Source organism: Capricornis sumatraensis, chromosome 6 (genome assembly GCF_032405125.1).
Source record: "Capricornis sumatraensis isolate serow.1 chromosome 6, serow.2, whole genome shotgun sequence".
In the NCBI taxonomy this organism is placed as follows: domain Eukaryota; kingdom Metazoa; phylum Chordata; class Mammalia; order Artiodactyla; family Bovidae; genus Capricornis; species Capricornis sumatraensis.
The window spans coordinates 60,066,690-60,092,275 of record NC_091074.1 but is presented as its reverse complement, the minus strand read 5'-3'; the positions used below and the strand labels follow the sequence as shown (position 1 = coordinate 60,092,275).

The window sequence follows — 25,586 nt, the reverse complement described above, 5'->3', positions numbered from 1 at the left end:
GGATAATGAAAACCACCTAAATCTCAATTTCTGACCAAAAAAAAAAAAAAAAGACAAAACACACGGACATACACAAATAGAGATCAAATAGAAAATATTAAAATATTGATAATATATCTACATCGTAGCTGGGAGAAAAAGAATATAACAAACCTCAAGTTACAAATTAATGGGATAAAAACACACAAACCCCACAGAAGCAGCTCTGGAGATGACATGGGGCAAAAAAAAGTTAGGAGAAGACTGAGCAGAGATAGAGAGAGCAGAATCCCAGTGGTGATAGAACAGATAAAATAATCACATAGTGCAAAGGAGCAGAGATTCTGGGGAGAGGGGGCAACTTGAAAGGAACACTCCTTGAAGAGGTGATAGAGAGGGATATAAGAAAGAGATGAACAGTAGAAGTAAAGAAACAAAATAAAAAGAAAATCACAAAATCAAGACAAACTATCTTCCTTCAACTCCCTCCAAAAACATTGATCAAAACAAATAAACTTTACCAAAATACTAGCACTACTGAACTCTGGAACTTATTAACATTCAAATTCCCACAGCTTTCTATATACAACTGCTACTAATGGGCTAAGAAAATAAAACATTTCAAAGTGAATGGAAACCAGTGTAAAAATATTTATTCAATATTTCTACAAGAATATAATATATAGTGAATCTAAGTACTCCAGTTTATAGAAATTCTGCTCAAAAATACATGAGGAAAAAAACTGCAACATAACACCTGAAGCGAAGTGAAATACACTAAAATCAAAATCTGTAGATATGAAATTATAGCTCATATAAAGCAGTTAAAAATATATATGGACAGAAAACATAGATGTGAAACTAGAGTTGACTAATCTTGCAAATAAAGAAGAAATTAACAATTGAGAGAGTTGATTCAACTGAAAGTATAATCAGGAACACTGAGAAAAGGTATAAATATATGAAAAGGACAAAAAAAAGTAGAAGTCAAAATGACCCAAGAGCAAGTAACTAATAAAATAGGCATAAAGATCTAATTTTTAACAATACTCTTTAAAGAAAATTGGTTGAAAAAAAAAAAAAAGAGTCACTTTCAAGGAAAGAAAAATCAACCAAGATATCCTTCAAGTATCAAGGCTTTACAATTACATTAATACAATTAAGATCTCAGTTCAGTTCAGTTGCTCAGTTGTGTCTGACTCTTTGTGACCTCATGGACTGCAGCACTCCAGGCTTCCCTGTCCATCAGCAACTCCTGGAGCTTACTCATGTCCACTGAGTCAGTAACGCCATCCAACCATCTTATACTCTGTTGTCCCCTTCTTCTCCTGCCTTCAATCATTCTCAGCATCAGGGTCTTTTCAAATGAGTCAGTTCTTCACATCAGAAGATCTCAGGGAAAACCACTATTGGAAGCCCCTCCTAGGTAGTCTGAGAGAGAATGTGCTTTATTCAGGCAAGATGTGGCTTAGTTACTAGGTCATGTCTGACTCTTGTGACCCCATAAGCTATAGCCCTCCAGGCTCTTCTGTCCATGGGATTTCCCAGACAAGAATATTGGAATGAGTTGCCATTTCCTTCTCCAGGGGAACTTTCTGACCCAGAGATTGATCCCAGGTCTCCTGAACTGCAGGTGGATTCTTTACTGACTTAGCCACCAGGGATACCTATCCAATCAAGATATGACCTGCAAGATAACTGAGAGTGCACATGAAATATGTATTTAATTGTAAGTTTAAGAATAAAAGCAAAGGTGGGAACAAGGATGGAAGAAGAGTAAGTATAAGGTATGTGTTCTGACAAAGTAAGAAAAATGAACTTAAAATGGAAGGGGAAAAGAAATAGAAATGATAAAACAGAATAAGCTAATGAATAGTCAGTGAGGTAAGAGTTAAAGGATATGTTTTAAAGTTGATACATCAAATATAGAAGCCTAAGTGAGAAAAAAGAAACTGAGAGGATTTAAGTTATTTTTAATGGTCACTCAAATAATGATATAAATCCTCCCAAAAGCCAGAAGTTATTTTAATAGAGCCAAAACAGACCACATAATGAAACACAGTAAATGTAACACAATACAAATCATATGTAGCATAATGTGACAATAACATGACAGAATTGAGACTTTTTAATTATATCTATAAATGTAAATGATCTTAAGTCTCTCCAAAAAATGCATTAAAACTGGCTCACAAGGCAGAATCTAACTCCTAAAATAGAGTAATTCAAATGCCCAGGAATAAAGGGTTATTTGAATGTCAATGATACAAAAGCAGGCACTGTGATTCTGACATCAGCTAAAACACACAGAAATATAATTTCTCACATATCAAACTAGCCAAAAATGAAGCAACTGACAACAAGCAAGGTGAGGGGAGCAGGTCCTCTTGAGCGTGGCTGATGGGAATATAAACTGGCCTAGCCCCTACAGAGGGGGATCTAATATTAAAAATATATATGCATCTACCTTTTGACTGAGCAATCCCACAGTTAGGAATTTACTCTAAAAATACACCTCCAACAACATAAAAACATAGCAAAAGGTTATTCAATGAGAAGTTATTTGTAAAAACAAAATTTTGAAAACAAGCTAACTGTACATTCATTGATGTCTAATCAAATAAATTATGGTAAGTCTACCAGAACACAGCAGTAAACAAAGAATAAGGGTCTCTATGAACTAACAAGGAGTAATTTCCAGGGTATATTAAGTGATAAAGGCAAAGAAGAAAAAATGCATTTATACTATTTTATGTATCTCACTTTGATATATATGTTTTACATATTCCAAAATAAAATTAAATAACAGAGTTAAATATATAATGATGGGAGAGGGAGCTCTAAAACTGAACAGGACAGAAACAAACTAATCTGTGTATTGATAATGACATAATCGTAGAAGAAAATACATTTATTAAAGTAACTTTTGATTCAAGAAAATGCATTTATTAAAGCAACTTTCGATTCAAGTAGTCTGACTGTATTGCCTCAGTGGGACACATTTTAAAAATAAAAAGAAAACTTGAATTTCACCAGAGTAGGTTTGTGGATGGTGGTGGTATTGGTATTGTAATTCCAATACATTTTTGTAAGTGCAGTACTACATTAGTGATATTGATGAGAAGTATGGTTCTCACTGGTGGTGGAGGGAGGGGATAGAGAAATATGAAATGGGCTAAGAGGAGGAATCAGTGAACTAACATAGATGGGAATGGGTAAATTTAATTCAGATGACTATTGTATCTACTACTGTGGACAAGAATCCCTTAGAAGAAATAGAGTAGCCCTCATAGCCAACAAAAGAATCCAAAATGCAGTACTTGGTAGCAATCTCAAAAATGACAGAATGATCTAGCTTCATTTCCAGGGCAAACCATTCAACATCACAATAATCCAGTCTATGCCTCAATTGTTGATGCCGAAGAAACTAAAGTTGAACAGTTTCTATGAAGACCTACAAGATCTTTTAGAACTAACACCAAAAAAAAAAAAAGATGCACTTTTCATCATAGGAGATTGGAATGCAAAAGTAGGCAGTCAAGCAATATCTGGAGCAACAGATAAGTTTGGTCTTGGTATACAAAATGAAGCAGGACGAAGGCTAACAGAGTTTTGCCAAGAGAACACTCTAGTCATAGCAAACACCTCTTTCAGTAACACAAAAGATAACTCTACACATGGATATCACCAGATGGTCAATAATAAAATCAGACTGATTATATTCTTTGCAGCCAAAGATGGAGAAGCTCTATACAGTCAGCAAAAACAAGACCGGGAGCTGACTGTGGCTCAGATCATGAACTCCTTATTGCAAAATTTCAGACTTAAATTGAAGAAAGTAGGGAAAACCACTAGGCCATTCAGGTATGCCCTAAATAAATTCTCTTATGATTATACAGTGGAGGCGATGGATAGATTCAAGGAATGAGTGCTGGTAGACAGTGTCTGAAGAACTATGGATGGACGTGCATAACATTGTACATGAGGAAATGACCAAAACCATCCTAAAGCAAAAGAAATGCAAGAAGGCAAAGTGGTTGTCTGAGATGGCTTTACAAAGAGCTGAGGAAAGAAGAGAAGCAAAAGGCAAGGGAGAAAGGGACAGACATACCCAAATGAATGCAGAGTTTCAGAGAATAGCCAAGAAGAGATAAGAAAGCCTTCTTAAATGAACAGTGCAAAGAAGCAGAGGAAAGCAACAGAATGGGAAAGATTAGAGATCTCTTCAAGAAAATTAGAGATAACAAAGGAATATTTCATGAAAGGATGGGCACGATATAGGACAGAAATGGTAAGGACCTAACATTCCTTAGGTCCTTAGAAGCAGAAGAGATTAAAAAGAGATGGCAAGAATACATAGAACTGTATAAAAAAGGTTTTAATGACCCAGATAATCACGATAGTGTGGTCACTCTCCTAGAGCCTGACATCCTGGAGTGTGAAATCAAGTGAACCTTAGGAAGAATTACTCCAAACAAGGCTAGTGGAGATGATACAACTCCAGCTGAGCTATTTCAAATTCTAAAAGATGATGCTGTTAAAGTGCTGCACTCAATATGTACAGCAAATCTGGAAAACTCAGCAATGGCCACAGGACTGGAAAAGGACAGTTTTCATTCCAATCCTAAAGAAGGGCAGTGCCAAAGAACATACAAACTACCATACAATTGCACTCATTTCACATGCTAATAAGGTTATGCTCAAAATCCTTCAAGCTAGGCTTCAGCAGTACATGAACAGAAAAATTCTAGCAGAGTACATCATGTGAAATATCAGGCTGGAAGAATCATGACCTGGAATCAAGATGGCCTGGAGAAATAGCAACAACTTCAGATAAACAGATGAGACTACTCTAATGGCAGTAAGCAAAGCGGGAACTAAAGAGCCTCTTGATGAGGGTGAAAGAAGAGAGTGAATAAGCTGACTTAAAACTCAACATTCAAAAAACCAAGATCATGGCATCTGGTCCCATCACTTCATGCAAATGGATGGTGAAAAAGTAGAAAGAGTGACTGATTTTATTTTCTTGGGCTCCAAAATCAATGTGGATGGTGACCGCAGCCATGAAATTAAAAGATGCTTGCTTCTTGGAAGGAAAGCTATGACAAACCTTAAACAGTTTATTAAAAAGCAGAGACATCACTTTGCCAACCAAGGTCCATATAATCAAAGCTATAGTTTTTCCAGTAGTCATGTGTGGATGTGAGAGTTGGACCATAAAGAAGGTTGAGTGCTGGAAACTTGATGTCTTCAAATTGTGGTGCTGGAGTATACTTGATATTCCCTTGGACTGCAAGGAGCTCAAACTAGTCAATCCTAAAGGAAATCAGTCCTGAATATTCATTGGAAGGACTGATATTGAAGCTGAAGCTCCGATACTTTGGCCACTTGGTGAAAAGAGCCAACTCATTGGAAAAGGCCCTGATGCTGTGAAAGATGGAAGGCCAAAGGAGAAGAGGGTGGCAGAAGATGAGATGGTTAGATACCATCACCAAGTCAATGGACATGCATCTGAGCAAACTCCAGGAGATGGTGAAGGACAGGGAAGCCTGGCAGGCTGCAGTCCATGGGGTTGCAAAGAGACATGACTTAGCAACTCAAGAACAACAGCAGGAGGATGAAGCCATATTATGGGATTAGAATTGGAGGTAACACTAATAGATATTCAACCCTCATCACTGTCCACTGAAATAGCACCTACAACCAAGGATGCCCTTGCTACCAGAATCCTGACTTTTAAGTATCACTCCTCAATAAAAGAAAGCATCTACTTGGAGCAATTGATTATTTCTAGGTCTGATGTAGAGAAAATACAAGGTGAACACTTTGTTGTGCCATTGAGGAGGAGGCCCTAAGCACTAAAAAAGTGATTGCAGTCTTCTCAAAAGGACTCAGGGGCAATGTGAAAAGCTGCCCACTCACCAAGCTTGGGGCAATGTAAGGATCAAAAAACAAATAATGTCAGTAATGAATCATAACATTTTAAAAGAATTCATGAGCTCATAAGGTATTAAAAGATAAGAGGAGTGAAGAAGGGATTGCAGAATTAGATAATCATAATCTTGTAATCACTGATCTAATGATTAATTTAGGCAAGCATTATCAATAGATGCCAAAACCTTGGGGGAGAGTTGACAGGAAACAAGATAATTCATGAGACTCAAACTATTACATCCCAAATTTCTTATTAATTAGAAAGCTAATAAATTCTCCTTTACAATGGAGAAATCTAGTAGATACCGCAACCAACCAAGGAAAAAAATTTAACATCACTAAAAATGAGACTTCTAACAATCTACCTCTTAATATGAATCACAGAAAATGTATAATCTCATCTGGGTAGTTCTTGCACCAGAAATGTTTAATCCCTCTCAAGTCCTGAAAAAACAAACCCAAAGAGTGAGTTGTTTTACAAACTACCAGCCTGGACTCATTAAAATCATGAACATGAAAAACCATTCCTCACAACTCTCCCGCCACCTCCCCACCCCACCACCCAGTAGGCAGACTCTTCTAAATTAAAGGAGATAAAAAGATGGGACGAATGTCAATGTAGGATTCTAGGTTCTGAATCAAAAGACACAAGTCTATTATAAATATTTTTGTGACCAGTGGGGAAGTTTGAATATGGACAGTAAATTGGATAAGACCATTGTTAACTTTCTTAGAAGTAAGAATGGTACTTTGTTATACAGAAAAATACCATTCTTAGGAGAGGCATCCTGAAATATTTAGAGGTGTATTTTCACAGTGTCTGCAATTTTTTTCAATATTCGGGGGTAAACTGTGTGTGTGCAAAGAGGCAAAATGTCAGTTTTGGTTAAATCCAGGTGAACAGAATGTATGTGTTCCCACTATTCCTTCCATGTGTCTGTAGATTTCAAATTTATCAAAACAAAACACTGGGGATGAAAAAATTCCTGGCACAAGTAAAAAAAAATCAAACTGTTAGTTTCCCAAGGGCATAGAGCACAGAGCTCATGCCATAACGACAGACTTCAAGAGGACCCAGCAAGAGGCATTTGCCATCTAGTCACACTAGGAGCCAAGTGGAAGCCAAGCCAGTGTCTACAGACCACCCGCTACCCTGGCCTTAGACACCGCCCATTTCCCTTGTTGAGGCGGTGAGCCAACTACCTCTTCTTTAGGCTGTCTGGTGAGGGCTTCTCAACAGCTGTCTTCACTCACTCTGCCAAGGAACCTGCGTGCCAAGGATGCTCACCCATACCCCTTGGTTTCTGTTGGGGTGACCTCCATTCCCAAGCCTCATGCTGTTCTATGGATTCCAGCTACCTCTTAGTACGCACTCTCCCTAAAAATCACTTCATTCCAAAGGTGTTCGACACACAGATGAGGTTCAGTGTTCAGAAAACAAGAATAGACTAGGGAAGGAGGATTTTTCTCAGCGTACTAAAGGAAAGGCTATTTTTTTTTTTAACCCATTAGATTTCAACTAGAAACTACTGCCAGCTGTTATCTTACAACCATGAATGGAAAGCTTGTTTGAGAATGAAACCACTATTTGGAGAGATCAGAGCTACCCTGAGTGGCAGAAAGAACTGGGTTCATGGAGACCTGCTGTACCTCCTGGATCAAGTCTGGCATGCCCATCTGGAGCTACATGAGCCAATAAATTCCCTCCACTTGCCCACTGTTTACTTTTCCTTCTCCCACTTTGGACTGAATTTTCTGATCACTTACAACTCAATGTCCATTGAAATAATATTTCACTTAAAGATGTATTCTCTTGGACAAATGGATCAACTATTAGTTTCCATTTATATCCCCCCTATCAATTCACAAAGATAATAAAGGCTCTGAAAAGTCCAGCAATTAAAAAAACTTTTTAAGTCTGTTCATATCAGCACGTGCCAAATCACTTGACTTTGGAGACGCCTATGAGCAATCCTTAGAAGTAATGTTCCATGGGAAATAATTTTTGTAATAACTGTGTGGAAATCACTCATTTACCTGCCAAGAAATCCTGTCATATATCACCATTTAATTTCAATATCACTTCAATTTTCATGTTAGGAATTTGAGGTCCAGGTACTCAAACCAAAGATTATAACTCAATGTCAAAATTCTTAAATACACTGTTAGATATTACAGAAAGTTAGCTATTTCCTAGCTTGCCTATGACACAATCTTTTTATGTTTGTATCTCCAGCAGTTTGAATTATGCCTGATACGTAGGAGGAGCTCAATACATGTTGCTGAATAAATAAAATCGTTACCAATTTACTTTTTTTCTGTGGGAATTACACTCCCTGTTGCTTTCTGACATTTTCCCTCCTGTTACATGTTGAATTAATGCTTTTATTGAGCAATCTGTGGTAACTCCTAGTTCTTAAGTCCTGGGAGGATAGAACTAATTCAATGTTCATTAGTGTGTACAACTAGTTTAAATGATTTGTTCACTGCACATTTCTTTTACGTGTCCAGAGTGCATCCAGTTTGATCATTACAGATGTCTTTAATCTTTCATTTTCGTGGACAAACTTTCACAATTAGAAATGTTTCTAGTCCTGCTTTATCTCATCTTTTGTATCAATAAAGAATGGCAAGTTTAACACATTCTTTTCTAAACTGGCACAGTAGGAGAAATGATCATATGCTATTGTGCACAGACCTAGTAGCATTAATGTCATCCCTCCAAAACAGAATATGAATTTCCAGGTTGTTAGCACAGATGATTTGGCTCCTCTGCATCTATATGTTCCTACACAAGCCAGAAGACTGCTTATCTCTGTAATGTCTTTTATCTGTCATCAACAGCACAGAATGTGAAATAAACTAAAACATGCTGATAAAACAGCAACTATGATGGTAGAATAGACTTGAAACCACATAACATGTAATATAAGGATTTTATTTTTAAGGAACTGAGGATGGTTAGTCTTGAGAAGATTCTGGATCACCATGAGAGTCACTGAAGCTTTTCATAGAAAGAGAAACATTTCAAAGTAATTTCAAACGAGTAATCTGATCATGTGACATGTGTGTAGTTTTCATCGTCTATAGTGACCATAGTCCTGGTTAATCTGTTGATCTGAGGTACTGTTAATCTGAGCTACTGGTGCATATAGTGGGAGATAAAACCAAGGAGGAATTCTGTTGGCATCACTGAGATTTTCAGCATGGAAAAGTTACAGATATAAGACTGATGAAGGTAAATAACTCTGCTGAATTTATTCTAAACTGGAAATATCTATGTAAATTCATTGTGCATTTTATCTGTAAAATGCATATTTCCAACTCTGTTCAATAAAAAGGCCTGAAGAATAACCCAATAGTAACAAGAGTCTCAGCATTCATATAGTAGTCTTTCAATATCAATTTTTAAGAAAAGGGAACTAGGGGGTCTTTGGGGAAATGGCTGATTCCATATTTGGAACAAAAAATAGACAAGAGTATGGAATAGCTTGTCAAGCCAGAAAAATAGAATGCTGAAGTCATATCAAAAGACTTACGAGATAAATTTCTCACTGACCAAAGATGGGTCAATTTAAGAATAAGATTTATAATTTCAAAGAAATAAAATACATCAAATATATTTAAATCCATGAACTTGTAATGAAGCAAGCGGAAAAAAACTCATTGGTAGCATTCAGTGAATGCTAAAGAAGTAACCCCTAGTAAACATCATCCCTGTAGGGACTGTACCTCACTGTACCAAGTAATGTACAGCAAAGTTTCTCTCTATTCAAGTATTTCTGCCAGTAAGTGAAGAAATCACAGATAGAGAAGATACTACTTTGCAAATCCCAATGAATGATTAAAGGATCTATACAATGGTGGGCTTCCCTTGTAGTTCAGCTGGTAAAGAATCCGCCTGCAATGCAGGAGACCCTGGTTCGATTCCTGGGTTGGGAAGATCTCCTGGAAAAGGGACAGACTACCCACTCCAGTATTTTTGGGCTTTCCTCATGGCTCAGACGGTAAACAATCCGCCTGCAATGCAGGAGACCTAGGTTCAATTCCTGGATTGGAAAGATCCCCTGGAGAAGGGCATGGCAACCCATTCCAGTCTGGGCTTCCCTCGTGGCTCAGTTGGTTTAGAATCTGCCTGCAATGCAGGATACCCTGGTTTGATTCCTGGGTCAGGATTCACTGGAGAAGGGATAGGCTACCCACTCCAGTATTCTTGGGCTTCCCTTGTGGCTCAGCTGGTAAAGAATCTGCTTGCAATATGGGAGACCTGGGTTGGGAAGATCCCTTGGAGAAGGGAAAAGCTACCCACTGCAGTATTCTGGCCTAGAGAATTCCATAGACTGCACAGTCCATGGGGTCTCAAAGAGTCAGACATGACTGAGCGATTTTCACTTTCACACAAGGGTAGATCCTTTGTAATGTCAGAGTGACAAGCAGATATGTTGTACCTCCTGATTCAACATATCTGCATACACATAACAACTAGATAGTAAGTGGTCCCACACTTAGCAAAATAAAAATTGAACTTGAATCTGATCATGCCTCTAGTTTTCACTACCTACTAATTTATTGATGATATTGGGACTAGAATGCAGTTAGTAAAGTCTAGACCACATGAAGCTCTAAATAACCTAGATTCTTAAACTGAACATTTTCAAAGGAAAAAATAAAGATCTACAGGATAAAAGAGATTGAAGAGGTATACAACCAATCAACATATGAGACTTATTTGGATCTTGACTCAAATTAAAAAGAAAAGATTATGAGCCAATAGGGATAATTTGAAAATGTACTGATATTTGATAATATAAAGAAGCTATCATTAATTTTTTTTATATGTGATAATTATATTATGGCTTTCTTGTTAATTTTTTTCCTTACAGAGATACATATTGGGTTGACTAGAATGTTCATTCGGGTTTTTCTGTAATATCTTATGGAAAAACCGAAACAAATATTTTGACCAACCCAATACTATAATACTCAAGACTGAAATGAAATGAAATGTGTGATTTGCCTTGAGATAATCAGAGTGAGGGGGCAATAAATGAATGAATACTGGCCTTGAGATGGTAACTACTTGAAGTTGGTAATGGGAAAGGAGTGTTCATTCTATTTTATCTCTACTTTTGTTTCAAAATTTCAAAAAGTTTCTGTAATATCTGTAGTGAGAGCTGGTGAATCAGAGATCAGATGTAATCCTCAATCTGGAATCTAAACCATCGGGTGTGTGTGGCGTGACAAGGACCCACATTTCTGATAAACTGCAAGGAGGTGTTTTTGAACTGAACCGTTCATTATGGAAAGAAAGGGCTGCCCAAGTAGCGTATTTTTCTGAAAACTGAAAATACACAAGGTGGGACTGAGCATGAGCTGAGGGCTTGAATGAAGTTATTATTTAGGCCCATCCCAATCTGGTGGTCTACGAGAGAGGGTTTCTTTTTCTTTTTTAATATCTTTTTCTTAAAGACCTCCTGATTCAACATGCTAATTGCAGAAACATACACAGCACTGTTTCTGGATGCTTGTGTATAGTTCATGGGTGTGAAGCAGAAGGGCCTGGGCCACAGAGCAGGCATGAAAGCACAATGAGAATAGTCAAATAAAACATGTTAGCAGAAGAGGAATGATTTCAAAAAAATATGTATACCTGCTATGTTTAACCTACTACTGCTGAATTTGAGTTCACTAAAGCATAAGGATGGTTTCTCTATCACTAGGTAGCAAACCCAGACATCAAGTTTTTAAGACACTAATTTAACTAATCTTCAGGAAACCATGCAAAGAGATCATTAGGAGAACACAGTCTTGTTACCTGGGCATAATTTTCTTTTCTTTGCTTCAGACATGCTAATTTGGTATGTCTGGATCAGAACGTCTATCCTGGGAGGCTTTTACAAGAGACAAAATTCACCTCATCAGAAAACTGAGAGAGAAAAGAAAGCCCTCCAAAGCTACATTTCTTCCAAGCAGTCTTTGAGATTATTCCATAAATGTTGTACTAAATATCTGAATAGATATCATCCAAATGGAATAGTTTTTTGTTTTTCTTAACGTAAGGGAAGAAATTAGGTTTCTTATCAGGTTCTTCTCCTTTTAATCGAGGAAAGAATAATCAGTGAATGCATTTTGTATTTTGTCCACACTGTCTGCCAGCAAGAATAGCATTTTTGCATTGTGAACCAATCTGATTCTGACCTATTCAATTAAGTAATCAAATCCTATTTCTGGAACTTAAAGTTTTATCCTACTTGCCTCAGGATACTTTCACTTCATCTGGTATGGTGCAGTTCTTGGTGTCCATACGATTTGCATACCAGATTATCTATCACTGGCCTACAATCCCATACCCAAGGCTGAGATAGTCTACAAAGGAATTTTTTTTTTAAGCATTTGAGAAACTGGGGAAAAAAAAAAAAAAAAACCCACTGGGAAGTGCATTCAATAAAAGATGACTAGTACTTTCTCTTCCCCAGACAATTTAGGCGTTTTCTTCTTTCTTATTCTTCTCATCATTGAATTGCTAAGAATTATTTCTTTTACTCCATTAATTTTCCAGTCAAGCTCACTGCCAACCAAAATTAAGGAAAAAAAGCATTTCAGATGCTGCTGTCTCAGACAACTTTAGAATTTGAATTCTCAACACAGGATATTTGAATATGCACCATCATCTTTCAGGAAGAGCCAACTCAGTTCTGTGAATCTGGAAAATGAAGATGTCTAAATGACCAACTCTCTCCTCATTTTATATCTATAAATATTTATGAAATACTTACTAAGAGAACCCTATTTATTGGCAGAGAAATGTATAAAAAATAAGCCAAAAAATGTGTCTTGATCACTAGAACTAATCCCAATACAGGATGAGAAGTAAATAAGAAATGAGGAATTCAGAGAAACTTTCATAAAGGAACTTGAATCAACATGTTAAGACAATGACAGATTAAGTGAGCTCAAGGGTCAATCCTATCAGCTCTCCAACAGAAAATGAGTTACTAATTAAAGAAAAATCTTACTAAAATCTTGATAAAAACAACTCTGTTTCTGTTAACAGACCTTCATCATATTAGAATCAGGGCCAAAGGATCGGACTATGGACATACTTTTACTCTTTGTAAGTAAAGCTGAGAAGATGAACTACCAGTATGGAATAAGTTATATTTTGCTCAAGGAAATTAATAAAGGTTGTAATAATTTGTCCCAGGCAAGAATGAATATTATCTGAAGTGATTTTTTACTGGCCTCTTCTAAAATTACTTTAACTAGTTAATTATAGGTTAACTTAATACCTCTAATGTATTTCCTGGTGACTCAGACAGTAAAGAATCTTCCTGCAATGCAGGAGACCCAGGTTTGATCCCTGGATAGGGAAGATCCCCTGGAGAAGGGAATGGCTACCCACTCTAGAATTCTTGCCTGGGGAATTCCATGGACACAGGAGCCTGGTGGGCTACAGTCCATGGGGTCACAAAGAGTCAGACACGATTGAGTGCCTAACACTAATACCTCTAATATACTGACTTCCACCACAACCATCTCACGGTCAGTTTGTCTAGTCAGTTGAGGGTAGTCCATTGAGAGTACCAACAGCAGAACTGTAATTGGAACTTGCTAATTAACTCATGAAAATAATGATGACTTCATATGATTTCATTATCCTTCATGAAGGGACTTTTCAGGCTGTAAAACAAATATGGACTTACACTCATGATTCAAGTTTGCTTTTTCTTGGAATTATCACTTATGAGCATTTTTCTTCAGTGATAATTCATTCATTCAGTGAACACAAAGTTCTAATAAAGGAGGGAGGAGCATAATTCCAACTCAGTCACTCATGTGTTTGGCTCCCCAAAGACTCTTGGTGGGCATCGGGGACTTTGGGGTTGGGGAGAGTTTTCACCACTCCTTCGTAAAACTGTCTCACTGTGTCAAGCTGGTTACACAAACAATACGGTTGTGCTGAATGCCTCCGAGAGAATGGAATTTGGGTACATAGAAGGCCCTGGGTACCGACACGACCAACTCCCAGTAAAAACCCGGAGCACCAAGTCCCTCATGAGCTCCCTGGCAGCCAACATGTCACACACGGCACAATTCATGCTGGAGGAATTAAGTGCTTTCCCTGTTACTCCACTGAGAGAAGTCTCTTGGAAGCTTCAGCCTGGTTTCCCCTGGACTTTGCCCCATGTGGCTTTTCATTTTGCTGATTTCACATTATATCCTTTCACTGAAATAAATCATAGCTGTATGACTCTTTGCTGAATTATGTGACTCCTCCCAGTGAATCATCAAATCTGGGGGTGGTCTCAGGGACCCCAACAAGGGGACACACTGAGATTGAATCAGTAATGAAACAAAAGCATGGGATACAGCAGTCAGGAACAGGGTAGGTCTGAGTTGGAAATCAAGATGCAGTGGTATATGTCTCCCTAAGATTCAATCTCTAGTTCAACTTGCAGTGTGGACTTAGAGGAGGCTCAAGCAGGAATGACCGCAGGAAAGCATCTAGTACAGATTCCTCATTTGTTCAGATGAGCTAAGGGTGAGAGAGCTAAAATACCTTTCCACAGGACACAGAGTTAGTCTGAAGCAAAACATCAGTGCACCAAAACCACATCTCAATCCCCAGTAGTTCTTACCAGGAAATCATTTGCTGCCTGGCTGGAGTCTGTCCTTTCTCAGAAGGCCTCCTGCTTGCGTCAAGATGGGCCACATGGTTGCAGATTTACACCATGTTGCAATTTCAATTAAAACAGCTAAATGGGGTGCCATAAAAGGATGATCTCCAAGCTGCCAGGACAATAATGCCACAAACCCCACCAGATTTTATTAGAGTCAAATGACAGTATAAGTCATTAGGAAAATGTGTGCCAACCACAGAAACAGCAATGCCTCACACTCTTGGAGAACTGAATACCATCCAGTTGGCTGAGAAAGAACCATGTGGCTTACAATCATTTTTCACAATTACTATCCTAGCTAGTTCATAGTTTCTGGCAGATATGCCTCACACGCACAGCCGAACTCAGTTAATTTTCACTCTGCTGATCACAAATATGATTTTTTTCCCTTAAAAAAAAAAAAACCACCCAGCGAGTTTTCATGAAATTTGAGGTAGTGCATCAAAAAGTGAGCCCATTTGTTAAATCCTGGCTTTAAAAATGCATATTAAGTAGGCCACCCAATATTCATCACAAAAAATTATGTGTTAAGGATGCCAGTCATACTCAACTACTCCAGTTTGAGAGTCAAATAGCAAGGTTTCACAGGGCTTTCTTTACTTTTGCCTTTGGAATTGAGCTTGCCTTCTGTAAGGCAGGAAAAAAATTTTTTTTAATACTTCACTATGGGCTTCTTCAAAATCAGTATTAGTTCTTAACAGTTAGACGAGAAATACTATACAATGCTATAACCTGTTCCTAAGGAAGTAAAATATTTACATGACTAAAGGAATAAAAGAGCTATCTGGCTAAACTTATAGCTTCCTCCAAGTTTCACTTCCAAGTTGCCTTCTTGGGACTCATTGTCAATAGCCTGAGTACAAATTTCATGTATAAATGCTTTAGGATGATTTCAGAAAATATAAAACCTACTATAAATTGAATAATCCTTCCCATAAAGAGAACCATCCTGCCAACAAAGGAGAATTCCCATCTCCTCCAGTATTTCAAATGCAGCATCTGTCATAACTCTGTAAGGGATCAACAGACACTATAAAGACACGGCTCACAAGGGACTTCAACTGTATAGATAACATTCTATTCTTTAGATTGGGGGTGGGTGGACTGGCATTTATGGTTCTCTTTCAAATTTCTGTATGTCTTAAATATTTTGTAACAAAAAATATTTAACTCCCTGAATTTGCTCAATTGGCATTCTCAGATTCTTGAAGGGGCATCTTACTTAGCCAAGCTCTTTCTAGAATCAAAGTGAATTTTATTCAGGGGATCAAAATGGCCCATTATACCAGCTTTGTATGTTAAAAACATTTCTATTGCACCAAGTTCATGAACACTTGGTCAGTTTCTCACAATCTTTCCCATCAGATATCCTTTGTCTGTGGAACATCTTGAAAGACTGTTTTAGGCAAGGGCACTTTTCAATCAGTGCCAGTAAAGTGAAAATATCTTTTTATATTAAAGCTGTTGGCTTCCCAGATAGAAAATTTTGTCAGTAAGAAAAATGTGTAAGATCAAGAGAAACAAGCTAAATTGACCAAGGGCACTTTAAAGTGTCTCTTAAGTTTTTTGAAAGCTCTTCTTCCTCCAACTGATAATGGGGAGGTGGAGGCCAGCTGTGTTTACATAAACCCCGTGGTAAAAATATGCTAGAGCAAGGAGAGCTCTAAGTGGTCCTGAGAGTCAAATAAAATTAGCATCAATTTGGAATTTGTTCAGTTCAGTTCATTCGCTCAGCCATGTCCAACTCTTTGCGACCCCGTGGACTGCAGCACACCAGGCTTCCCTGTCCATCACCAACTTCTGAAGTGTACTCAAACTCGTGTCCATTGAGTCAGTAATGCCATCCAACCATCCTGTACTCTATTGTCCCCTTCTCCTCCTGCCTTCAATCTTTCCCAGCATCAGGGTCTTTTCTAATGAGTCAGTTCTTCACATCAGGTGGCCAAAGTATTGGAATTTCAGCTTCAGCATCAGTCCCTCCAATGAACATTCAGAGCTGATTTCCTGTAGGATTGACTAGCTGGATTTCCTTGCAGTCCAAGGGACTCGCAAGAGTCTTTTCCAACACCACAGTTCAAAAGCATCAATTCTTCGGTGCTCAGCTTTCTTTATAGTCCAACTCTCACATCCATACATGACCACTGGAAAAACCATAGCTTTGACTTGACAGACCTTTGTTGGTAAAGTAATGTCTCTGCTTTTTAATATGCTGTCTAGGTCTGTCATAGCGTTTCTTCCAAGGAGCAAGCGTCTTTTAATTTCACGGCTGCAGTCACCATCTGCAGTGATTTTGGAGCCCAAGGAAACAAAGTCTCTCACTGTTTCCACTGTTTCCCCATCTATTTGCCATGAAGTAATGGGACTGGATGTCGTGATCTTAGTTTTCTGAATGTTGAGCTTTAAGCCAACTTTTTCACTTTTTTTCACTTTTATCAAGAGGCTCTTTAGTTCTTCTTTGCTTTCTGTCATAAGGGTGGTGTCATCTGCATATCTGAGGTTATTGATATTTCCCCCAGCAATCTTGATTCCAGCTTGTGCTTCCTCCAGCCCAGCGTTTCTCATGATGTACTCTGCATATAAGTTAAATAGGCAGGGTGACAATATACAGCCTTTCCCGATTTGGAACCAGTCTGTTGTTCCATGTCCAGTTCTAACTGTTGCTTCCTGACCTGCATACAGATTTCTCAGAAGGCAGGTCAGGTGGTCTGCTGTCTCATCTCTTTCAGAATTTTCCACAGTTTATTGTGATCCACACAGACAAAGGCTTTGGCACAGTCAGTAAAGCAGAAATAGACATTTTTCTGGAACTCTCTTGCTTTTTCGATGATCCAGCAGATATTGGCAATTTGATCTCTGGTTCTTCTGGTTTTTCTAAATCCAGCTTGAACATCTGGAAGTTCACAGCTCATGTACTGTTGAAGTCTGGCTTGGAGAGTTTTGAGGGTTACTTTGCTAATGTGTGAGATAAGTGCAATTGTGCAGTAGTTTAAACATTCTTTGGCATTGCCTTTCTTTAGGATTGGAGTGAAAACTGACCTTTTCCAGTCCTGTGGCCACTGATGAGTTTTCCAGATTTGCTGGCATATTGAGTGCAGCACTTTCACAGCATCATCTTTTAGGATTGCAGTTCAGTTCAGTTGCTAAGTCGTGTCTGACTCTTTGCGACCCCATGAACCACAGCACACCAGGCCTCCCTATCCATCACCAACTGCCAGAGTCTACCCAAACTCATGTTCACTGAGTCGGTGATGCCATCCAGCCATCTCATCCTCTGTCAGCCCCTTCTCCTCCATCAGGGTCTTTTCCAATGAGTCAACTCTTTGCATGAGGTGGCCAAAGTATTGGAGTTTCAGCTGTAACCTCAGTCCCTCCAATGAACCCCCAGGACTGATCTCCTTTAGGATGGACTGGTTGGATCTTCTTGCAGTCCAAGGGACTCTCAAGAGTCTTCTCCAACACCACAGTTCAAATGCATCAATTCTTCGGCGCTCAGCTTTCTTCACAGTCCAACTCTCACATCCATACATGACTACTGGAAAAACCATAGCCTTGACTAGACAGACCTTTGTTGACAACGTAATGTCTCTGCTTTATAGCTCAACTAAAATTCCATCACCTTCACTAGCTTGTTAGAAATGCAAATTCCCAAACTTCCATTGGGGGGCCTGAGAGGGGTGGGTAGTAATCCTTCCAGGTGATCTGTGATGCCGTTAGTATGAAGTCCCGTGACACAACAGTTGGAAGTCTAGCCTCTGAAGTCAGAGTGACTGGGTTCAAATAACAGGATCTGCCCACTGGTAAACAGTGTGAGTCTGGACAACTTACTTGTCTCTTCTGTAATTTCTTCAGTGTAAAATGAAGACAATCCATGTGCGTGTGCTAAGTCACTTCAGTTACGTCTGACTCTATGCGGCCCTGTGGACTGTAGCCTGCCAGGCTCCTCTGTCCACGGGATTCTCCAGCCAAGAATACTGGAGTGGGTTTTCATGCCCTCCTCCAGGGGATCTTCCCAACCCAGGGATCAAACCCACATCTCTTGCGTCACCTGCATTGGCAGGCAGGTTCTCCACCTCTTGTGCCACCTAGGAAGCCCTAAAATGAAGACAATAATAGGTCCCAACTCACTGGAATACTGGCAATAAGATAATACACATGAAAGTTTGGCAAAATGTTTGACACAGACGATTATTTTCTCAACTATGAAGATGATCATTGATATCCAGTTTACTCATCTATTTATTTCATCAGCATTCATTGAGCATTTATCCCAGATGTGAGCAGTGAATAAATAACTCAGAATTCCTGGCTGCCTACTAGAGTTACCAGGGGATTCTTATGAAATCTTGCTGCCTGAGCCCTCCTCTATACCAAAAATAAAAATCTCTTATAGGGGGACCCAAGCTTGGGCATCCATTACTACTCAAGACATTTTAACAGAAGAAGCAAATCTATAAGCAAAAACTAGAACCCAAAGCCCATGGAGCTGGGTGTATGCACATGATCCCAGAGACACCTTCAGGGCAGAATTGTTGGTCCAGCAAATTCATTGGCACTTACATATTCCTCTTCTGCCTTACTGATCTTTGAAGGAAGTACAGATCGTGTTTTCCTAAATTCTCAGCACTTCCCACCATGCTCACAAAGAGGAGATGCTGGAGTCTGTCAATGCAATGAGAAGCGAGTTCTGTTTCTAGGACTGGACCCTGCCAGCTCCTGGAAGCCTGAGCACAGCATTTCAGGTCAGAGGAGTAATTAGCCAGCCATTGTCTCCATAACAAACTCTTGTAAATGCACCTTTCCGTGAATATACTACCCAGGCCTCAAGGCTGGACATAATGGTTTCACATACCAGTTTCCAAGGGGAGGAGCGACAGGGGTAAAGCTTTTAAATTAATTAAAAGAGACACTCAGGCACACTTCATGCCATTCTTTAATCTCTGTTCTCCTGTGATAAATATAGACTGACAGGACCAGGCCTAGGCTAACGAGCTGAAGGCAGGACCCTATGGAAGTTTGCCAAGTAACCCTCAAAAAACACTGCAGCAGGGCCCTGGGCTCAGAAAAAGGAAGGAGGAAATCAGCACTGTATCTCAACAGTGTCAATGACACATCACTGAGCGCTCTGAAGGATGTCTACTGCACATATGATCATACCCTTTTTCAACTGTAGCAATGAAAACAGATAAAAGGAAGATAGCATGTATTGTAATTCAAAAGAAGAACAACAATTATAATTTATTTTAAAGAGTCTTCTACTGCCAGGCACTGTGCTAAAGGTTTCCCATGTAGTATTTCATTTAATTATGGTTAGCAGCTTCCTAACCATTCTCGCCTCCTAGCACACACACCATTATGTAGTCCCCTCTTACACTGAATTAGAGTTCAAACATGTGGTCAACAGAAAATTACAGAAGTAACTTCTGAGATTAGATTATAAAAAGACATCACCACCTCTGACACAACCTCTTAAATCGTTTGCCCTGGGGGAGGATAGAGCCATGTCAAGGAGCCACTCAAGCAGCGCTCTAGTGAGGCCCAGGTGGAGAAGAACCAGCCATGTGACCTTGTCAGTGGACCCTCCAACTCCAGTCACAATTCTGAGTCTTCCAACTGAAGCCCCAGACATCACTGAACAGAGAAGTCATCAGCACTGGGCCCTCTCTGCATGCCTGACCCACAGAACTCAGGAGATCTCGTTCTTAAAAACTAAGTTCTGTGATTTGTTACACAGCAGTCACTGACTCAACTTAAGAGCTAGACACTCTTATTTTCTAGTTGACAAGAGTTTAAGTGATCCAACCATGGCCATATAAGCGAAGTAATGCGGAACTGAATCCACGTCTGCAGACTTGAAGTTCTGACTTCAATTCTGTCAGTACTAGCGACATAAACATAGGTGTGTAACCAATTTCCCATTGCTTTCATTAAGGAAAAAGTATGTAGTTAATAGGAAGCTTTGAAGTGCTTTGGCTGCTCCCAAGACACTTAGCCCATCCTACATGCACCCATGATTCTTCCTTGAACTTCAGTCATTTCTCCATGGACAGATTAGAAGTTCCTGGGGGGCTGTAGTGTCTCACTTACAGTTGTTTGTTAATAGTAGAAGGGTGGGGGATACGATGCCATGTTTATCCTGTGGACTCACATCAACCTGCCTGGTTTGGCATCTCTGTTTCATCACTTTCAGGTTGGGTGATCTTAGGCAAATGATCTAAATTTTATGAGCCTTGGATTCCTAACTCTTATAACACAGGGCCAGTATTAAACACACATCTGTTTAAACTACATTATAAAAACACTAAAGTATAAGCACCTTGCCTGGCATGTGCTAAGTGCTCAACGAACGTGATCTATTTGAATTATTACCATCAAGTATGTGTTGAAAAACATCCAGTATTTTAAAGAGCCAAACAAAAGCTCTTCCGTCTTAACCTTCCCTCACATCAGAAAGGGAATTTCCGAAGAAATGGCAGAGGTTCTCGGGTGTAAGGAGATCTTCCCCTATACACACTGAAATCTTTGGAGTCACCTTGACCATGGCTCCTGCAACAGCTCAACCTGCCCTGCTGGAGTGATGAGAGGGTCAGGGAGAGCTGTGGTCCACCTGCACTGTCCACTGGGACAGGTGCAGATAGCAATGTGGTTCTTTCTTGCAAAAAAGAAATGCAAGTCAAAGAGGGTCTCACTGCCCCCGGGCCTTAAGAAGAGAGGTGCTAAGGGGATGTTGCTTCCATTCTACTTCTTAATCCTATTACATCCTTATCATCTTGTCAGCATAGACAAATGCTCCTGAGCTCCTGCTAACACTCCCTCTAATGCCTTCTCTTGTGGTTCATTCTTTCTTGGTCTTGGAGCTAATAAGCTGGCAAGTGTCTCACTGTCCCCTCATTGTTGTTGTTTAGTCACTAAGTCATGTCTGACTATTTGTGACCCCGTGGATTGTAGCATGCCAGGCTCCCCTGTCCTCCACTATCTCTCAGAGTTTGCTCAAACTCACGTCTATTAAGTTGGTAATGCTATCTAACCATCTCATCTTCTGCCGCCCCCTTCTCCTTTTGCCTTCAATCTTTCCCAGCATCAGGGTCCCCTCAGGTGATTTCTACTCAAATGCTGTTTTGAGTCTCATCTCCCTTTGAACTTAGCTTTATGGCTCCTTTATTTCCCCTTATGCATGAGAGAGTTTTCTGTGTAAAACTCTGGTTGGGGTCCAAAATCGTTCCACAACCTTCCACTTCTGGGTAAGACTAAGAGGAGGGAAACTGGGAGAAATGCCAGCCACATTCACCCATCTCCAAATGAACACAGATTCCTAGTGTTGCTAGGTACTAGGCTACATTCTCAGATGGGAGGATGTAAGTGACCCCCAAACACAAAGTAACAGAGGAGATTTAAAAATACAATGAAAACTATAAAACAAAGCGCCAAGGATGTCACGAATGGCAGAGACAGCGGGCCCAGGAGAGCAGAAGAAGGACAAGCACTGACAGATGAGGACATGGGAGACATGAAACAGGCAGCCTCAGGTGTGGGCTCTGAAGGATGGAGAATTCTGACCTGAGGAGGCGGGACAGGACAGAAGGCCACTCTGGGAAGAAGGAATGAAATGCAAGGAGGCAGAAAAGCATGAGACACATATTTGGAATGCAATGGATGTAAAGAGAAGCAGGGTCAGGGACTGCAAAAAATAAGGTAGACTGGGGGGAATAATTCTGGCAATAATTTATAATAAAGATTTTCAAAAAGTTTTTAAAAAGTTAAGCTCTTTTTGCAGATTATAGAGCAAATTGATAACATATAAATTTCATGATAAAGTACCATATTCTAGTCAATTTTTCAGGGATCACAAACATAAAACATATTTGAGAAGTAAATTTTCAAAGGAGGCAACATCAAGTGAATTTCTAGATCATCCTTCCCAACACATTAAGTTTCCCTTGCTGAAAGTTTTTGCTTGAACCACTGTGTGCATGCTCAGTCACATAAGATTGATTCTTTGCAACTCTTTGGGCATAGTCCACCAGGTAAATTCCTCTGTCCATGGGATTTTTCGGGCAAAAATACTGGAGTGGGCTTGACCCCCTGAACTAGCTACAAGTCAATCACTTTTCAACTATTTTTTTGCTAGTCTAGTTTTTAGAAATTGTTACCCAAAGTGAGAAGGTACATTTAGATATCTCAAGTTAGGAATCTGTTACCTACCAACAAAGTAATTTCAATGATTTCCAAGAGCCAGTATTCATTAACCAGACTGGTTTCAGAGTAGAGTTGATGTGTACCAGAGCTGAACACAACTATTGCTAAGTCTCAGGGTGTCTGCCCTTTATATTATTTTCCCATCTTCTGACCCAAACTTACAAAGCTACTACAGAGAGTAAGATCTCAAATAGAAACACCTTCAGGATCAGAATTTCCCTCTTTCCTCTTAGAACCAGAGAGTTAACTTCAAAAAAGATCCAGAAAAGAGCACAGGGCCAATAACCCACCTCCAATGGTGGGTCCTGAAACAGGAAAAAGTCCCTGCTCATTGTTTCTCTGTCTTCCTGGTCCCAACATTGCTGAACACACAACAGGATGCCACTGGCCCTGGGCAGCTGAACTCACCATATACCACATGCTTGGCCACTTGGGATCATTGAAGTAAGTGGACTGGGTGCGGCTGAAGTCATAATCCCTCTTGGTCCGTTTTTTCACCACTTGTTGTTGGATCCACTCCACCTGCCAAGAAGGACATTTGGTGAGTGTTCAAGTTCCATCCAGGTTAGCACAACAACAATGACAGTCTGAGACAGTCCCCATGCTATGTCAGTCACAGGTTTCATTCTGGAGACTAGAATCTAAGTCCAGGAGCTTCAGGAGTCCCTAGAAACCCTGGTTCTATTTTTTAAGGCAGGTAGGTTTTGCATTCTTTTATGAAAGATCATTCATATTTCTCAACAATGTGCCAACCCCTTAAAACTCTTTCAGAAAGCACATTTAACTCCCAATTTATTTTAAATCAATAGTGTTAGTTTTAAAAACTGATTTATTCATCCTGACTAATGGCTGGCAAACTTCTTCTCTGAAGGTCCAGATAATAAATATCTTCAGCTCTGCAGGTAATACAGTCTCTGCTATAACTACTCATTCTGCCACTGTAGCACCATAGACAGTAAATAAATAAATGGGTGTAACTATGTTACAAGATGCTTACTCCTTGGGAGGAAAGTTATGACCAACCTAGATAGCATATTAAAAAGCAGAGACATTACTTTGTCAACAGAGGTCTGTCTAGTCAAAGCTATGGTTTTTCCAATAGTCATGTATGGATGTGAGAGTTGGACTATAAAGAAAGCTGAGCACAGAAGAATTGATGCTTTTGAACTGTGGTGTTGGAGAAGATTATTGAGAGTCCTTTGGACTGCAAGGATATCCAACTAGCCCATCCTAAAAGAGATCAGTCCTGGGTGTTCATTGGTAGGACTGATTTTGAAGCTGAAACTCCAATACTTTGGCCACCTGATGTGAAGAGCTGACTCATTTGAAAAGACCCTGATGCTGGGAAAGATTGAGGGCAGGAGGAGAAGGGATGATGAGGATGAGATGGTTGACGGCCTCACTGACTCAATGGACATGGGTTTAGGTGGACCCCGGGAATTGGTGATGGACAGGGAGGCCTGGCGTGCTGCGATTCATGGGGTCCCAAAGAGTCAGACACGACTGAGCGACTTAACTGATGTTCCAATAAAACAGTAAATAAAAACACATGGGAGGCTGGATTTGGCCCATAGGCCAAATTTTATATAAAAAATTTCAGTGTTCTAGGATTACACATCAAACTATCCAGGGATCAAATGCTCTAGGATCACAAATTTTTTTAAAATGCCTATCCACAACAGAGTGGTGGGAAAAGCACTATTTGGGTAATCAGAAAATCAAAGCCCTACTAGGCCTGTTTCTGGCATAAAGTGGGAATCGTCACTCAATTTCCTGAGTCTCAGGTTCTCTGCCAGCTCCAAAATTCAAAACCTCTACGTTTGAGAAGGTCTTAACATTTAGCCTCAACTTATGCTTAAACATTAGGGAATTTTTGAGTTAGATACAGATTTGTAACCTAAATGATATGGGTATGAATGGGGGTATTTTAAAAAATAGGAAATCGTTATGGCAACATAAAAATAAGCATATTTCATTTTGAACAGAGCATCTCAAATGTAATATCAGCCCAGGTGGCATTCTACAATTTGTTCCTAAATTCTCTTTTGTTGATTTCTTCTTTCCATAGCTAATTTAGTCATACTATTCTAAAATGCTTCCTTCCACCATTTAACTGTATTCTCCATAAAGGAATCAAAAACAGAGCGGTGGAGATGTTATTGTCCACTACTGTGATTCTATACCCATACCATTCAATAATGACTTTAAAACCTCTCCTTCCTATTTCAAACATTACTGGAGGAGAAGAAATATTAAAGGAGAAATGAATACACTCAAAATGCATGGCTATAAACAAGGTTTGTTGTTGTTTAGTCGTTGTGTCCGACTCTTTTGTGACCCCATGGACTGTAGCCCACCAGGCTCTGTCCATGGGATTTTCCAGGCAAGAACACTGGATTTGGTTGCCATTTCCTCCTCCAGGGGATCTTCCCAACCCAGGGATACTAAGGCCAAAAGCCCAACTAATAAATTTCTACAATTCTCATATTGGAAAATATTATTCAACAAAATATCGGAGGGCTTCCCTGGTGGCTCAGTGGTAAAGACTCCACCTGTTAATGCAGGAGATGCAGGAGATGTGGGTTAGGTCTCTGGGTTGGGAAGATCCCCTGGAGAAGGAAATAGTAACCCACTCCATTATTCTTGCCTGAAAAACTCCATGAACAGAGAACTCTGGCAGGCTACAGTCCATTGGGCTGCAAAAGGTCAGACATGACTTAGTGACTGAATAACAATCTGGTGTGCAAGATGAACTTAAATAGTGAATTCTTAGTTATATCACTAACAAGGCAAACAGAA

The 25,586-nt window shown here is 39.5% G+C and overlaps 1 protein-coding gene across 3 annotated transcripts in view; it reads right to left on the bottom strand.

Annotated features, from left to right (window-relative positions):
* The window catches only part of PCSK5 (proprotein convertase subtilisin/kexin type 5), a 500,900-nt gene that overhangs the window by 384,559 nt on the left and 90,755 nt on the right, over positions 1-25,586 (bottom strand). For all 3 annotated transcript variants that reach the window (XM_068974738.1, XM_068974739.1, XM_068974741.1), the window contains exon 3: positions 23,196-23,309. In XM_068974738.1, the coding sequence (XP_068830839.1) occupies positions 23,196-23,309 (114 nt within the window). The remainder of the gene's footprint in view (positions 1-23,195; positions 23,310-25,586) is intronic.